At 46.9% G+C, this 18,083-nt stretch overlaps 1 protein-coding gene across 1 annotated transcript in view; it reads right to left on the reverse strand.

The window, feature by feature from the left end:
• Window positions 1-18,083, reverse strand: part of ABCC12 (ATP binding cassette subfamily C member 12) — a 61,502-nt gene that overhangs the window by 31,378 nt on the left and 12,041 nt on the right. Inside the window, exons 7-11 of the mRNA XM_025268606.3 lie at window positions 14,499-14,647; window positions 11,773-11,880; window positions 7,352-7,627; window positions 3,426-3,497; window positions 1,670-1,794 (exon numbers count right to left, since the gene is read on the reverse strand). Coding sequence (XP_025124391.3) covers window positions 1,670-1,794; window positions 3,426-3,497; window positions 7,352-7,627; window positions 11,773-11,880; window positions 14,499-14,647 — 730 coding nt within the window. The remainder of the gene's footprint in view (window positions 1-1,669; window positions 1,795-3,425; window positions 3,498-7,351; window positions 7,628-11,772; window positions 11,881-14,498; window positions 14,648-18,083) is intronic.

Below are 18,083 nucleotides of genomic sequence, written 5' to 3' on the forward strand. Positions count from 1 at the left end.
CAGAGAGTGAGCAGGAAGATCACAGGTCTGCACCAGGTTCTGGAAGCACTTGATGCCCTGAGCATTGCGCCCATGTGTCAGCTTCAGGGCTGCTATGCCTGGTGGCTGAGACCATTAGCTTTGGAATCAGAACAACCTGGGTTTGAATCCAGCTGGGTAACCTTGAACAAATGACTATACCTCCCTGATCCTCACTCTCCACCCTGTACATTAGGTTAATAACTCATTGGGTTGGGAGAAGTGGGAACGCTGTCTGATGCTCAAATTCTCCATCAGCAGTAATTACAACTAATGTTATCACCTTGGCCAGTCTTTGACTATGAGACTCAGGACTGCTCGGGACATCTTCATCTTTCCACTCCACTCCAATCTTAAACTTCCTCCCACCCTCCTGCTTCCCTTGGTCCTGAGAGTCTCAATACCCATCCCAAGAGCAAAACCTCTGCTAGAGATGCCACACACAAAGGGTGCTCAGTCCATCCTTCAAGGCCCAGTTCAAGTGCCACTCTCTTTTCCCTCTTGTGGTCTCTGCTGCCTCTGAACAGTCCAGCACAGTCTCCTGCCCTTGGCATATTCCTCCTTGGCTCATTGTCCTCTCTGTGCATCTCTGACCACGCATTCCAGACTTGAGCAGTTGAAGGCCAAAGATACATCTGAGCCACCCCGGTGGCCCCCATGGTCATACACAGTCCTGTGTCTTGCAGGTATTTGGTAAATACTTGCATTCTGATTGCCTAAGAGATACAGACAAGAATCCCTTCCTTTAGTCTGCCTCTGTGGAGAGAAGCCGTTCCAGACAGGGCTGGGAGGAGGCACAGGAAAAGGCAGGCCAGGAGATGCTGGGAAGAACAGTTTGGCCAGCACTAAGGACTCCGTGACTGAGCCTCTTGACAGCAGGATGTCATGACCAGGGACGAGGAGGGGAGGTAACATATCTCTTGCTGAGAACCCACATGCTGGCCAATGCTAGCCCATGAGAATGGAGTTTGGCAGAGTCAACTCTCTTTGGCAGGTCAGCTCTCCTCTCTGGGCCTTAGTCTCTTCTTCTGTAAAATGGGGATATGATGCCAGAGTCCCCCTAAATGGTTGGTTATGGGACTCTAATAAGAGAATGTACATGGCAACAGATCAAACTTGGCAAAGAACCTTAAGAACGTGTTTCCAGAGCTTAAATATAATGGCCCTATATGTGGATTCAAAAATTATGAATTTTGTTTTCATTCCTTTCATGTTGAGGACATCAACAGCAACATATCCTGACAACTCTGGTGTCAGTTAATAGTTTCAGGGTTGATTAATTGCATACCTGCTGCACACAGTTTCAAGGAAAGTTCCTGATACTTGGCCTAAAGCAAAATTGTCAGATTCCTCTTTCTGCAGTCAGACACCATATGCACTGTTACAGAAAACCTCAGAACATATGCTACTCTGCATTGGGATGGAGTGCTGATTCCATTCATTTCTGGGAGTGTGATCTCAGGTCTGCAGAAGGCACCTCTCCTGAACTCTGGGATCAGGAAGAGAAAAACCAACACCCTTCCACGTATGATGAATGTTTAATCAGAACTCATTAAAGAAACCCACTTAGCAATCATTACCAATGACATCAGCCTCTGTAGCAGAGTGTACCAAACACAGAAGTACTTCACACTTTCAAAGTTAATATTACCTTCGGTGATCATACTTTTCTCCAAATAATATGTTTTCTCTCACATTTCCATGAAAGATCCATGCTTGCTGGGAAACATAGGCCAGAGTCCCATTGACGGCCACGATCCCTTGTTGTAACTGCATCTGAAGCAACAACACCAGAGAACCCTCAGGAGCCAGGCCTCACTGTCTTCTCCTCGGGGCCCTATTGCACTTTTGCATGCGTGCATGAGTGTGTGCTAAGTCGTTTCAGTTGTGTCTGAGTCTTTGCAACCCTATGGACTGTAACCCACCAGGCTCCTCTGTCCATGGGATTCTCCAGGCCAGAATACTGGAGTGGGTCACCATGCCCATCTCAATCCCTGGGTAGGATCTTCCCTACCCAGGGATCGAACCCACATCTCCTGTGGCTCCTGCGTTGCAAGTGGATTCTTTACCACTGGACCACCAGGGAAGCCCCGTTGGACCTTTGCCACACGCTTATTCCGTGAGCACAAATTCTGAAGGCATGGAGGGTAGCAGGATGTCTCACCACACACAAAGCCCAGCTCTGCTGACCGAGGCACTCAAACACGTTTGAGAGGCCAGGTGGGAATGTTCCAGAAGGGGAAGAGGTGGCCCCTGCATGCTGGAGAACACAGGCTGTGGGACTGCTGTGGACACCATGCACCTGTCACGTGGCAGCTGGATTCTGTTTTCTCTGGGACGTTCCAAAGGAGCAGGCCAAGAGTAGAAGTTAGAAGGAGGTAAATTTCACTCCCAGTACACCTCAAAACTCCCCAAAGAGGGATCAGGGTGAGGTCATGAGTCCCCCATCACTGGAGGTATCTGAGTAGAGGCTGGCTCGTCTCTTACAGGATTTCATGGAAAGGATTCCAGGTGGAGAATTAGGTTGAGTCACCTGTCATGCACCTGCCGACTCCAGGGTTGTCACAGAGACACATGCCAAATCCCAGAGTACAGGGGGCTGAGCAGCTCACCTGCCTCAGTCCCCACCTCTGCCTTCAAGCAGGGAAGGAGCTGTCACTCTTACTACAAACAAGCCAGCTGAGGCCAGCAGAAGTCACCCCATTGGAGAGGCTCTTCTGAGCCTGGCATTCCCCTGTCTCTAATGCAGGCAAAGGCAGTCCCAGGTCCCAAGCTCTTTTGGAGCGCAGAGTGAGGGGGAAAGGGACTTAATATTTTTCCCTGAATGTGTCTCATTCACTTGGGAAGCCTTGGTAACCGTGAACGGTTCATTTACTGTGGATACAGTGGATGGCTTGGCCATCTCCCTGGGGTCACGCAGCTAGAAATGGCAAGCAAGGGACAAGAGCCCCCCATTCCTACCACGAGGTGTGCTTTGGTTCATGCATTCATTCAGCCCCTCCTCCAAGGACCAGCACCTGCTCTGGGCAGACGCGGGGGAAATGGAGGTGGATCTAAAGTTCCCGTGATTTGCAGGTTCTCAGGTGCTTCCCTGACAAGCCACCTGGCTGGTCTTTCTAATCGGCGCAGGCCAAGCATGTCATGAGAAAACTGTGGGTTTAATGACCCGTCTCTCCCTTTGACCAAGATGGAGCTCCAGGCAAGAAAGCTCTCACTGCTTAACTCAGCGGGCAAAGCAGAGAGAGTGTGGAAGGTCCGGCCCCGCAGGCCTGGAGCTGCCAAACGCATCAACTGCCTGGGACTCACTGTTAACTCTGAGGACAGCATCCAGTGCGGCCGAGGCCAGGACCCTGGACAAGGCAGGCAGGGAACCACTCCACCGTCATCGCGCTGCGCACGCAGCTTACCTGTCCTAGCAGAGCTGCGATAAGGGAGCTCTTCCCACTCCCGACATTCCCACAGATGCCCAAGATCTTCCCCTATCAGAAAAACAGAAAAAAGACCGTCAGTCTCCCAGCTCTTAGAGGGTCATCTGCAAATTATGCTGGCCAGGCCAGGCAGGGGCCAATGGGTCACTGCTGGCTCTGTGAGGTGGCAGCCGCAGCTTCACACCCCAACCCTGATATACAGCCTGGGAGGATGCTGGAACCTCAGTCCTAATTGGGTGCCTCCCCTGCACAGCCCAGCAGAGTGCCCGGAGGACTTCTAGAAATCACGTATAAGCACTGATGCGAAACAGCCTGTGGTGGTCTGGGACACACAGGCCCTGAATATGAGAGTTGTCCTGCGCCCAGACTCCAGGGAAGCAAATTCAATGGACGCTAAAGGCTGCACAGCCCAGAGGGACGGGGCAGCCTTGAAGTGCAGAGGCCTGGGAGCTTTCTAAAAGTCCTCTTAAAGCACCCTCCCACCATAACATCTCAGCCCGAAATTACTAAGCAGTTATGTTGTTCCAGCATGTTGGGTTCATGGATTTTTCTATGGCTGCAGATTTATTAATTCAACTAGTAAATCATTGTTAAAGCCTGCTTTGTGCCAGGTGCTGTTCTGAATCCCAGCAACAGCACAGTACAGCAAAGAACACAACAGTCCAGTCTGGGTCTACCCTAATGGAGCTTATGCTTTAGCTGGGCAGACAGTAAACAAGATAATTAAATAAAATATGAATTGTGACAGATGCATGCTGTGGAAACGAATAAAGCAGGCAGGAAATGGGGGTGGAGGCCTTACCGGGAAGGTGGACATCTTAGCTTGAGTTCTCCCAGAAAGAGGACCCAAAGCAAGGAGTTGAGTGATGGAAGCTTGTTGGGGAGGTGCAGGAAATGCCAACTGGGAGGAGGGGGATGGTACAGGAGAAGGAGGGTGGCCCATCAAGGGTGTGCTGTTGGGTCAGCTCCCACAGGAGGCAAATGAAACTCAATGCTGCTGGGAAACTCAAGGAATCGCAGAAACTGAGTCTTTCTCCTCCCAGTGGTTGAAGGAATCGGGATAAATATCCCACAGCCAGTGTTTGTGAGCTGCTCCCTCGACTGTTGATGTCTTGGCTCATTGAGCGTGGTGGGGAGGGCACCCAGGCACACAAATGCTGATCTGGCCATTGGGAGGTGGCCAGGACACACGGATGGGTCAGTGATAGTACCTGCTACTGGTGATGTGTGAGTAAGAGCTGGGGGAGGCGAGGGGGTGAGCTGCGTAGCTATCAGCAGGAAGCCACTGCTGGCAGAGGAGGAGTCCATGCGGAGACTCTGAGGTTGGCACAGACCCACTCGAGTTCAAGCAGCTATTGCAATGCTGTGGTTGCAACATCTGGAACATTCTCATTAAGACCTGCTCCCAGGGCTTCCCTGGTGGCTCAGTGGTAAAGAATCTGCCTGCCAATGCAGGAGACACGGGTTCGATCCCTGATCTGGGAAGATCCCACATGCACAACGAAGCCCATGTGCCACAACTATTGAGCCTGCGCGCGAGAGCCCAGGAACTGCAAGTACTGAGACACCATGCTGCAGCGACCAAAGCCTGCACAGCCCAACACCCATGCTCTGCAACAAGACAAGCCACTGCAGTGAGAAGCCTTCGCACGGCAACGAAGAGTGGCCCCTGCTCTCCTGAACTAGAGAAAAGCCTGCACAGCATCAAAGACACAGCACAGCCATAAAAATGAATAAATAAAATTATTTTTTAAAAAAAGACCTGCAGCAATCCCTCGGAGCAAAGATGCCCAGCATGGGACCAAATATGACTCCTTTTCCACCTGAGCTAGATCAGAAGGGCCTCGTGCTGGCCTGCTAACCCAGCACATGAGGGTTGCTGCCTGTCCTCACACATCCCTTGGGTAAGTCTTCACGGAACACCAGGCACAGCAGTAGGCACTAGCGATAAAACAGTGATCAGGGCAGATGCTTTGTAGTCATCAGAGCTGCACATAAATAAAACTGATCATTTTAATTCCACTAAAAGAACTACAAGGAAAGGGGTCTTTATGGAGACTTTGAGACAAAGAAACACAAGGATGGATCCAACCAGCCTAGGCATTTGGCTTTTCATTGAGTCCTGTCTGCTACTCGCAGCCAGGTCTGAGCCTTGTTTCAGCCTAGATTTATCCTTGTTTTCAGCAAGAAATCCATGAGGCCTCAACCCTGAGTTTCTGATTATTCATTTGTTCATTCAGAAAACATGACTGGGAATCTATTCTGTGCCAGGCACTGGGCCTAGTGTGAGGTCACAGCTGTGTAGAAGATATGGGCCCTGACCTTGAAGAAGCTACAGTCTAATAGAATCGTGGAACTAAATTTGGGAAAACATGGATGTCTTGAATTTAGGACACTTAAGGGCAGCACTTAAGCTGGATATGATTATTGGAAGAAAAAGGCAACAACCATAGCTCACAGAATTCACAGAGCCTTAGCATTTGTGTGTGAGGTCTTTCTGTCCTCACACCCACCTTGGAAAGTCAGTACTATTGTTAAAATACCCATGGAGCAGGTAAAGAAGCTGACTTCAAGAGGTTAGAGAGTATATTCAGGTACACAGCTGACCAGCGGCAGGGACCGGAGCCCAGGTCCACTAGGCTGGAGAGGAAGAGCCCGAACCCCCAGGACAGCGTGCTGCTGCTTTGACTTCACCTTACTTCACAAAACATTGACCATGTTGTTGATGACAAGTCAGGAGCAACCAATGTGCTGAAAAGGAGGAAAGCAAGTGCAGAGATCAGAGGCAGCTTCTTTACAACCCAAGAGCAGTTCACTGAGGCCTCTTGGGAGCAACTCTGAAGGCATGGTTGAAGTAATCTGGGTGCTGCACGTCATAGGCGGGGGAAAGTGATGAGCAAGCAAGTGGGCTGCACACAACAGGACTTAACTGAGAGCCAAGCTCGACTGCACTCAGCCAACCAAATAGCATTTCCAGTGAATGTGTGCAGACAGCCTTGTTAACTACAAGAAGTACCACTGTACACCAGCTATTGAGCTTAGCGTCACATAATACATAAGAACTTCTCCCTCTATAGTGCTCACATGGGGAAAAGGTGAGTCAACAAGATGGGAGATTAAAATATTAGGCACAAGATTAATGCTGAGCCCTTTGCAACAAAATCAACACTGCCATCCGGGGAGCATGGATGCTGAGTTCCCAGGGCAAGAAAACCACACGCAGGAGAAGGTCAGACATTCCCCAAATGCAGAACTTCTCTAAACACTCTACCCCACCCTCAATCCCGAGGAGGGCAGGCAGCAGACTCTGGCTGGCTTCTGTTGCAGGGCCGCTTATTGCTCTCATTTCGCTTTTTTACAAGAGCAGTGTCTCATAATGGTTAAGTGCAGACTGTGGGGCCAGGCGCCCAGGGTGTGAGGCCCTCTTCTGCCACTTTCGAGCTGCGTGGGTTGAACAAGGTATTTAACCTGCTGTGCCTCTGGTTCCTCAGTCATCAAGTGGGGTGGCTATAGACCCATCTCATAGGGCCACTGGGGTGGTTAAATGAGTTCATTTTGTACCTGGTAAATAGAAATTGCTCGTAATTGTCAGCTATTATAATCTATCATAGGACTCCAATGTGAAATTAACAACAAATCCGAAAAGATTTATGAAGGCTAGTCAGTTTGAGTCTAGCCACCTGAAATGGAGTGTCCGTTCAACTCTGGAACTGGTTGTCAACTCCTCTGAAATTTGAAGATCAGCACAAAGAACCACTAAGACCATGGTATTCTCTCAGCTTGGAGCAAGAACTCCATGGCTGATTTACTAGCTTTAAAATTTAGGGAGAAATGGAGACACCCCACCACCACCTCCTGCTCAAACTGAACCATATTCAGGCCACACCTTTGGAACACATACCCACCTTTCTCACAACAAAGCTTATATTGTGTAGAACTGATTTGGGGCTATCATGTTGCTCCTCCTCATCAGGGGCTCCCTGAGCTGATGGACTCAAATTGTATGCCTCTGGCCTCTGTTTCTTGAGAAAATGCTTTTTCTGGTTCTGCACCTTCTTTAGGCCACTTTTCCTGCTGGTTTCTTGCTCCCATGTCAGGGTGGCATTTGCTAAAAGCAAGACAGTATCTGGGTCTTCTGGTTGGGTGATGTAAGATGGGGGGCTTTTAGCTATGAGAATTTTCTAAGATTAAAGAAACAAAATTAATTTGGCAGATGTCATCCATTTGCAAGAATCATCCCAATATATCTTCTAATGACCCCAAATCACAATCTTGGCAATTCTACCCGGGACATCCAGGAAAGGTATTCTGAAGGTATTCCCCCCAGGAAAAGCTGAAACAAAAATAGTCCACTAGCTCATACTATCCAGGACAGATGACTCTTTAACCACAAGGCCTATCTGGGTCACCCACATTGGAGAATGCTAATTCCAGCTACATTTTTACCCTCACGCCCACGAGGGCCAGTTTATGCCAGTCTGGGCAGTGGGCTTTATTGCCTGGCACTGATGCTTATGAAACTAAGGTCACATGTTCAGCCTCTGCTGTGTCGCCTTCCTAAGTCCCCACTCAGCTCAGTTCAACAAAACACCTGCCAAGTGCTTATTCTATGCTAGATTCTGGAGTAAGCAACAGAAATGCAAGTATTAATAAAGCACTCTTCCTGTCCTTGAAGAGACTGCAGTCTCATAGGAGACGGGAACACGCATGGGTCATTTCAGTGAAATGTAATAGGGACTGCACCCTATAACTGTCAGAGGTGGGATCCTTGATCCCCATCCTGGAGACCCATGTAACTGATGCCTGAGCTGAGTCCTTACAGTGTTGTATAGGCCATGATGAGGGAGGGGAGGGGAGGAGAGCTTTATCTTATAGTAGAGGGCACAGCGCGAGCAAATGCAAGGAAACATGCAATAGTGTGGTTTTTAGCGAGAAGGGTTATGAAGCAAGAAATTCAGGATCACCAGGCCCAGAGCCCAAGGTAGAAAGGAAATGAGGTGGAGATGTAACTGAGGACCCACTGATCAAGGGCTCAGCCCTGGAGGGTGAAGGACAAGGATTTCAAGCAGGTTAATATCAGTGATCAGACAAATCATTTAACAGCTCAATTAACAGTGCAGCATGGATTTGAAAAGGACAACTGTGGAAAAAGATGATTGGTTCTTAAGTCACTGTGATACTTCAGGTGAGAGACTATAAGGCCTTAAATGAAGGTGATCCCCGTGCCTAGTGGGTGATTCCCACTAGGGACAGAGTGGAGGTTGAGGAGTCAAGAAATAGAGTTTTTCCTCTAGTCTAAGACAAATAATGTGATGAGATCGACTTGGGTCTTATTCAAAAAGTAATAATAATGCAATCTTCCAATTGAGTCTTACAAATGGTACCTCTTAAACTTGAAGGAATTTAGTAATCAGGAGGTGAGTCAGCAAGATTCATGACTGGTTGGATATGGATGGAACGGGAGAAGAGGGATGCAGGCACCCACGTGCACACACTCAGTCGCGTCCGACTCTTTTCGACCCCATGGACTGTAGCCCACTAGGCTGCTCTGTCCATGGGATTTCCCAAGCAAGAATACTGGAGTGGGTTGCCAGGCCCTCCTCCAGGGGATCTTCCCGACCCAGGGATTGAACCCATGGGTCTTACATCTCCTGCATTGGCAGGCAGGTTCTTTACCCCTTGCGCCACCCTAAGACATTTAAAACAACATCTACATTTCAGTCTTGAGTGAATAAGATCTTTCCATCAATTCACAGACATCTGAACATGTTGCTCTCTTGACTGAAATCCTCTCCTTCTTTCCTTTTCTTGCCTCAACTTCAAAGCCACTTAATCTGTCTTTCCTGCACATCACATCCTTACTGCATATAGCAGTTACTGAGGTACCTGGTCCTATACTAGATTGGAGGCTTTTCAGAATAAAGACCCTCTTCTTTGTATTTGCATTTTCCACAATGCTGTGTATATGGAAGCACACAGGAAATCTTTTTTAAAATCAGAGTATAATTGATTTACAATATTAGTCTCACATGTACAATATAGAGATTGCAAATTTTTATAGATTATATGCCATTTAAATTTATTATAAAATATTGGCTATATTCCTTGTTCCCTGTGCTGTATAATATATCCTTGTACCTTATCTATTTTATACACAGTAGTTTGTACCTCTTAATTCCCTCACCCTTACCTTGCCCCTTCCTCCTTCCATCTTCCCACTGATAACCACTAATTTTTTCTCTGTATCTGTGAATCTGTTTCTTTTTTGTTATAGTCAGGGTTTTATGCAGTTTCCTTTAGATTCCACATATAAGTGATATTGTTCAGTATTTGTATTTCTTTGACTTATTTCACTTAGCATAATGCCCTCCAAATCCATCCATGTTGATGCAAATGTCAAAATTCCATTCTTTTTACGGCTGAGTGGCGGTATTCCACTGTATATATGTACCACAATCTTCTTTATCCATTCAGCTATAAATGGACACTTAGGTTCCTTCCATATCTTGGCTTTTATAAACAACACTGCTATGAACAGTGGGGTACACGTGCATGTATCTTTTCAAATTAATGTTTTTGTTTTCTTCACGTATTTACTCCAGACTTCCTGGTCATATGGCAGTTCTGTTTTTAACTTTTTGAGAAAAAAAAATTCCTCTCTTCTTTTGTTCTCTTCCTTTGTGATTTGACAACTATCTATAGTGTTATGTTTGGGTTCCTTTCTCTTGTGTGTATCTCTTATAGATGCTTGATTTGTGATTACTATGAGGTTTATATCTAGCAATCTATATATGAACACATGATTATTTTAAGTTACACATCTCTTAATTTCAAATGCATTTTAAGAACCCTGTGTTTTTATTCTCCTCCCCTCATGAGTGCTGTTTTGCGTATTTTACATCTTTTTGTTTTGTTATCCCTTAACTGTTTATTGTGGATTTAGATTAGTTTAATGCTTTTGTCTTTCAACCTTCCTCCTAACTTTGTACCTCGTTGACTTACTACCTTTACTGTATATTTGCCTTTATTGATGAGCTTGTTTCATTTTTAATTTTCATGTTTCTAGTTGTAGCCTTTTCTTTCCAGCTTAGAAAAATCCCTTTAACATTTCTTGTAAAACTGGTTTTATGGTTCTGAACTCTTTTAGTTTTGCTTATCTGTAAAGCTTTTGATCTCTTCAACAAATCTGAATGAGAACCTTGCTGTGTAGATTATTCTTGGTTGTAGACTTTTCCCTTTCATCGCTTTAAATATATTGTGCCACTCCCTTCTGGCCTGCAGAGTTTCTGTGGAAGTCAGCTGTTAGCTTTATGGGAGTTCCCTTGTATATAACTTGCTGCTTTCCCCTTGCTGCTTTTAATGTGCATGCTGAGTCAGTTGTGTCTGACTCTTTGCGACCCTGTGGACTGTAGTCCACCAGGCTCCTCTCTCCATGTAAATTCTCCAAGCAAGAATACTAAAGTTGGTTGCCATTTCCTACTTCAGAGGATCTTCCCAACCCAGGGACTGAACCTGCATCTCTTGCATATCCTGCATTGGCAAGTGAATTCTCTACCACTGCTCCACTTGGGAAGTCCCTGCTGCCTTTTACCACTTTAATTGCAAAGTGTCTTGGTGCGGTCCTCTTTTGGTTTATCCTGTTTGGCACTCATACAATAAATCTTTGGTGAATGGGTAAGTTAAAAAAAATAGAGTGGCTAAATGAGTGTATAAATATGGTGCCCCAGGCTATCATCACTCTGTCGCCATCATAGGACAAACTAGATAGGCAAGGGGGGATGGCTCAGTGCAGACGGAACTCCACTCCTGGAACAACTCAAGATTTATAGCTTGGAAAAAGAGTAGAGGGTCAGGAACATCATCTCCCTGAGTGGAGACTCCATCTTACTTTTACTAAAAGAACAGGCCACCTATAATATTCTGCCTCTATCCTGTTTGATGCATATTTATGTATCCAGCACTGAATGGAGGGTCTTCTCCCAATATCCACCAAACCAGTGACCCAGCCTTCCAAAGGGTTGACACGTGCATGCATGCTAAGTAGCTCCAGTCATGTCCGACTCCTTGAGACCCCTTGGACTGTAGCCCACCAGAGTCCTCTGTCCATGGGATTCTGCAGGCAAGCATACTGGAGTAGGTTGCCATGTCCTCCTCCAGGGAATCTTCCTGACCCAGGGATCGAACCAGCCTCTCCTGTCTCTCCTGCATTGGCAGGCAGGTTCTTCACCACTAGCGCCACCTGGGAAGCCCCAGCCTCCGCTTCCCTGAGAATTTTCCCACCCAAAAATGAGATCTCTCTTCCCTACTCACCCAGTGTTAGTTATACCTTCATTCTCCTTAGAGAGACATTGGCTTCAGCCGCTGCTTTGACCGAGAAAGGTAAGATTGCAATTGAAAACTTCATTACGTTAAACATGGCAATCACACTAAATGCCTGAAGAACAAAAGAGAGGTATAGAGTTTAAGATGGGATGTTGCCTTGCCTTTGAACCATTAAGTCCATGGGGATTAAACTTGCTGGAATGAGAAACAGTAGCACAGTTGGGATTCTCAGAGGAACAATTTTCTCATTTCATGGCTCAGAAATCATGGGTTGGCAAATTAAAGATATCAACATCTTAATCTATTTTGGTTTTGGATTTTTCATCAACATGGTGGGAAACTTATCCCCTTATCTCTGTCAGTCCAGAGGATAAAGTCCAAGAAGGGCCTCTAATTGAGTGCATTTGGAAAGCCCCATCCATCCCACATGCTTATTTGGCCTAGACAATTCACTGAAACCTTATGCAGATTTTCCTAAATCGTCCCCTTCTCTCAGAGACATCTGACCCTTCAGAGATAGAGCATCCTTTTACACACCACACAGGCCAGTGCTGAAGGTGGAAGCTCCCTGCAATGATGTGCTTGGCCCAGGCTGGCTGCTCGTTCTCCTGCCCTCAGGGGCTGGCCTCCATGTTCTACCTCCACACACTCATAAGGGACTGATTTGAGGGCCTTTGTTCCACCGCCATTTCCAAAAAAAATCCTCCTCTTCACTAGGGCCTTCCCCACTGAGCCCTGCCTAGTGGGTGGCTAATATCATACGGCTTCAGTGAAGACAAGTTTCCTTGCTCTGTGAGTGCCCCAGGGGGGACATGATCTCATCTCTCAGATTTCATCTTCTCATCTGCCCGACTTGTAATTAGCAGCCTCTCCCTAACCACCCATCTAAGAAATTAAAAACACAGCTTCCTTCAACAAATCTGGAGTGATCCTTCCTGCTGCTGAATGGGCCCTGTGGACAGGGCTCCCAGGTGTCAACTAATCCCACTTAGTTCATTAAGAGCATGATGAAGGATGCTCCCTTCATCACGAGCGAGTTCAGTCTCTTCAGTCATGTCAGACGTTTTGCGACCCCATGGACTGTAGCCCACCAGGCTAGCCTCTGTCCATGGGATTCTGCAGGCAAGAATACTGGAGTGGGTTGCCATGCCCTCCTCTGGGGGATCTTCCCGACTCAGGGATCAAACCTGCATCTCCTGTGGCTCCTGCCTTTCAGGCAGATTCTTTACCACTGAGCCCCTGGGGAAGCCTGCCTCCCGCCACCTTCATCACATCTGATCCTAAATACTTCCCCAAAGAGAACTCAGCTCCTCCAGGTTCCAAAGCACCTCTTGGCTCAGGAAACCCAGAGCCCCCAGGCTGCCTGATGTGACAGCACCTCGGGGCTGACCTCCTACTGATGTGACTCTGGCAGAGAAGCAGACTGCAAGGATTATTAGTCTAAAGAAATACAAGCCTAGCATTCAGGCAAATTGTTCTGGATCTAGATTTCTTCTAAATCATTGTTTTAGAAAATACTAACTACATGCACTCAATTTGGCTTCAAATTAATTTGCTTGGTGTGTTCTGGGAAAAAAAAAAAAAAGATTTTGGCTTGGGATCATAGACAGCAGTTACAAGAATCAGGTAGCATTCATTCAGGCTCCAGTACAATCATCATTGACATTCATACCGGCTTTGGGTGTGAGGCTAGGTTCAAGCTCCCAGAGTGTGTGTGTGTGTGTGTGTGACAGAAAACTGTGCAAAAAAGTACCTTCTAAAGAAACATGGGCAGTAATGGGACTGACAGCCTTACAATGGATGCACCAGAAGAGATCCTGCTTTCTCAAATGTGCCCCCCACCTTCCCTCCAGATCCCTGATTTTGGTGCAATTCTTCCCCTGTGAGCATACTTCTCCTAGTTTATTTACTTTTCTCTCTCTCTTTTTCTTGCCTCTGTGTTTTTTCCTCCAACCACTTGCCCTTCAGACACTTGTTCAATATCTGTTTGTTTATTTCAGTTCAGAGCCATTCCCCCTCTAGCTCAGGTTTATCTTTGAATGCACAACCCCCTTGTAATTCAAGACACCCCCCAACTTCAATCCAATTCTCCCTCTGAGGCTTTCAACTCAGTTATGCCTGGCCTGGGTGAGCATCAGGCTAATAAGAAGAGCAAACACTTCTGCAGAATTTGCTGCATCCCAGGCGCTGGCCCATGTGCTTTGTGTAAAAGAACTTCTGTCTTCACAGCCATAGAGAGTGTCATCACCCCATTTACAGATGATAAAGCTAAAGCAAGAGAGGCTCCATGAACTGCTGTAAGTCACAGCAAAGAGTGGAGCGGGGATTTAAACAAGGGGGACTCTGATCTAGACACCATACTGCTTCTTCCAACACCAATACCTCCTCCCACCCAGAGAACTTGCACAAACTCTGCTCCTGTCGTATATATGTATACATATGAACAAAGGGCTCCTTTGGCTTCAGCTTTGTTTTCCAAATGTAAAACTGTGTTCCAACATTAACTACTATCCCTATCCTGTAGACTAAACAAGAATTGCTACTAAGCACTCCTCTTCTCCCTGTCAGCCCAAGTACTGGTTTTAGAAGTTGGGATGGAATTCTGGTGTCACCTGGCTCACCGTGATAAGGTGTCCTGGTGCCAGGGCTGGGCAAAGGTGGGGAGGAGCTACCCATCTGGCACTTGGCAGAGTTTGGTTCAGAAGAGGCCAGTTCTAGAGAGGCACTTACCACAGGGGCGGTGAGCTTGCGTCTCAGGAGGATGTGGCAGGTGAATGTCAGCACAGTGGCAAAGGTGGATGCAATGGGGGCCAATGCTGAGTTTCCACTCTGGACAAATCCAGCTTTTTCCAGTAACTTCCTTTCCTTCTTCCTTATACCTAGTAAATAGAAACAGTCCATAGTGGTCTTAATTTGTATGTCAAGCACCAGCATTAAGAAACATATTACTCAATGGAATATTGACAGTGTTAATCACTCAGTAGTGTCCAACTTTTTGCAGTTCCATAGACTGTTACCTGCCAGGCTCCTCTGTCCATTGAATTCTCCAGGCAAGCATACTGGAGAGGGTAACCACTCCCTTCTCCAAGGGATCTTCCTAACCCAGGGATCAAACCCAGTCTACTGCATTGCAGGCAGATTCTTTACCATCTGAGCCACCAGGGAAATCCAATGGAATATTACTCAGTCATAAAAAAGAACAAAACATTGCCATTTGCAACAGCATGGATGATTATCATAATATAAAATTTTAAGTAAAGTCAGAAAAGACAAATATATGACATCACTTATATGTGGAATCTTAAAAATAATGCAAATGAATTTATTTATAAAATAGAAACAGACTTACAGACATATAAAACAAAGTTACGGTTACCAAAGAGGAAGAGGTAGGGAGATGGGTAAATTGTGAGTTTGGTCTTAACAGATACTTGGGCTTCCCAGGTGGCTCACTGGCAAAGGATCCACCCAGTTCCTTTAGGTGATGGTTGGATCCCTGAGTTGGGAAGATCCTCTGGAGAAAGGCACAGGAACCCACTTCAGTATTCTTATCTGGGAAATCAGACACGACTTGGTCAGACATGACTTGGTCGGACACGACTTAGCAACTAAACACAAGAGTCGGACGTGACTTAGCCACTAAACTACCACAAACCATACTGGAAAAGAATCTGAAAAATATCAGATTCTTTTCCATGTCATCCACACGTGAATATATACATATACATGTGTGCTGTGTCACTTCAGTCATGTCCAACTCTTTGTGACCCTATGGACCGTAGTAGCCCACTTAGGCTCCTCTTTCCATGGAATTCTCCAAGCGTGAATACTGGAGTGGATTGCCATGCCCTCCTCCAGGGGATCTTCCCAACTCAGGGATCGAACCCACATCTCTTGTCTCCTGCGTTGGCAGGTAGGTTCTTTACCACTGAGCCACCTGGGAAGCCTATATGTATATATATATATAACTGAATCACTTTGCTGTATACCCCCAAATTAACACAACACTGTAAATCAAATCAACTATGTGTGAGCATGCTGAGTCACTTCAGTCATGCCCGACTCTTCGCAACCCTAGGAACTGTAGCCCACCGGGCTTCTCTGTCCATGAGATTCCCCAGGCAAGAATACTGGAGTGGGTTGCCGTGCCCTTCTCCCAACCCAGTGATTCAACTTGCATCTCTTACAGCTCTTGCCTTGGCAGGCATGTTCTTTACCACTAGCGCCACCTGCTTCAATTAAAAAAAAAAAAAAAAAAAAAAAAAAGCATAACTTCTGCTGGATCCTCCTGCAAATTAGTGTAAAGGGCTCCTGCTGAGAACTTTAAATGAGAGGAAGCACAGACAGCCCTGAGCACAATGCCGGCATGTACTGGGGCTCAGTACTTGTCAGCTGCCATTGCTGGATGGCTTCCAAGGTCCTTTCCGATCTGATTCCCTGTGTGTCAGGAATCATACGCTCAGATGCCTACAGGTAAGTAATGTAAATGAAGGGAGTGGGCAGAGAGCAAGACCAGAGCGAGGGTGTCCCAGGCTCGCTAGACTGTTCTGAAGTCTGAGATCTGGAATTTTGTGAGACATGGCCCTACGATTAAATCTTGGGAACTAATAGAAAAAGTTAAAGTACTGTAGGAGCCAAACAAAACACATATGCCAGCCTGAAGACTGCCAGATTGAGGCCCCTGCCCTGTGTCTCAGGAACAGCTACAAAACCCCAAGAACGTGTCTGCCTTCCATAGTCCAGATGACACCAAGACTCTGTACCACTTTCGGATAGAATTCAAGCGCCCCTCCCCTGGTGTTTAAAGTCCTCAACAGCAACACTGGCCTCCTCCACAAAAACCCTTCCACGTTAGCAGCGTGGTACCACAGCCCTGCTCGGGGAGTGCGGCCTATGGACCAGGTGCTGGGCTGAGCCCTGCACAGGCAGGCCTTCATTAACCTGCTCTCCCCACCATGTGACACAGGAGAAGCCATCACTATGCCCCCCTGACAGTAGAGGAAAGTCTTCCTGGGCTAAGTGACTTGCTCCTTAAGAGGTCAGGGCAGAATTAGAATCCAGTTCTCCTGGGATTCAACACTTGCTGTCCACACACCCTTCCCCTCGAGAACAGCAGCCACCTCCTCTCCAAGCACAGCCTCTAGGCCTTTGCTCCTGCCCAGTGGGGCTTCCCCAGCTCCTGCGGTGTCCACATCCCTCCTGTCCTTCAGAGCCTCTGCCAGAAGGCTTTCCCTCATCTCTCATGCCCATGGATCTCCTCTCAGTTTCTTTTGTGGCCTTTTACCCATTTCATTCTATAATTAATTCACGTGTTTGCCTATTATTTTTAATAAATTTTAATCTGATGTCTACTATATGCCAGGGGCTGTGCGTGGTTCCAGGGAATATAGGGGTAAAGAGGGTCTCAGCTTTTTCAGGAGGAGCAATAGACAAGAAAGAAACAAACAAATAAATAAGATCATTACAAACTGTGTTGCTGCTGCTGCTGCTGCTAAGTCACTTCAGTCATGTCCGACTCTGTGTGACCCCATAGACGGCAGCCCACCAGGCTCCGCCGTCCCTGGGATTCTCCAGGCAAGAACACTGGAGTGGGTTGCCATTGCCTTCTCCAATGCATGAAAGTGAAAAGTGAAAGTGAAGTTGCGACCCTCAGCAACCCCATGGTTTGCAGCCTACCAGGCTCCTCCATCCATGGGATTTTCCAGGCAGGAGTACTGGAGTGGGGTGCCATTGCCTTCTTCAACAAACTGTGTTGGGTGATATGAAAGAAATGAACAGGGTGACAAGACCAAGAGTTAAAGAGGGAGTGGACCTGCTTGGGACTGTGGTCAAGAAGGCCTCGTGCATCACTGTCATTACTTTAGGAGACCCACAGTTAAGATAAAGTCAGCACGAACATCTAGCAGAAGACATTCGAGGCAGAGGGAACAGCAACTGCAGAGCTCCCGAGCCGTGAATGGATGTGGATGCTGTTTTAAAAACAGAAGATTCGGGTGGCTCGTGCAGAGTTATCAAGGCCTGGGATAAGATGTGATGAGGTCAGGAGGTCAGCAGGGGTCAGATGGTGCTGGATCCAATAGGCTGTTGGAAGGAATCTGGACTTCATTCAGAAGTCCTAAATTTGAAAACATTTAAGTGTGAAAAGAAGTCACTAAAGATTTTTCAGCAGGGGAGAGACAGGATCTGACTGACATTTTTAAAAGGTCATTCTGGCTGTTGAGTGCATCATGGATTTTACGGGGCAGGCGGAAAGCAGAGGTTGCATCTAGAAGTTCTTTCCATAAATGGGAAGGGAGAGGATATTGGCTTGGACTG

Source organism: Bubalus bubalis, chromosome 18, assembly GCF_019923935.1.
Source record: "Bubalus bubalis isolate 160015118507 breed Murrah chromosome 18, NDDB_SH_1, whole genome shotgun sequence".
Classification (NCBI taxonomy): Eukaryota; Metazoa; Chordata; class Mammalia; order Artiodactyla; family Bovidae; genus Bubalus; species Bubalus bubalis.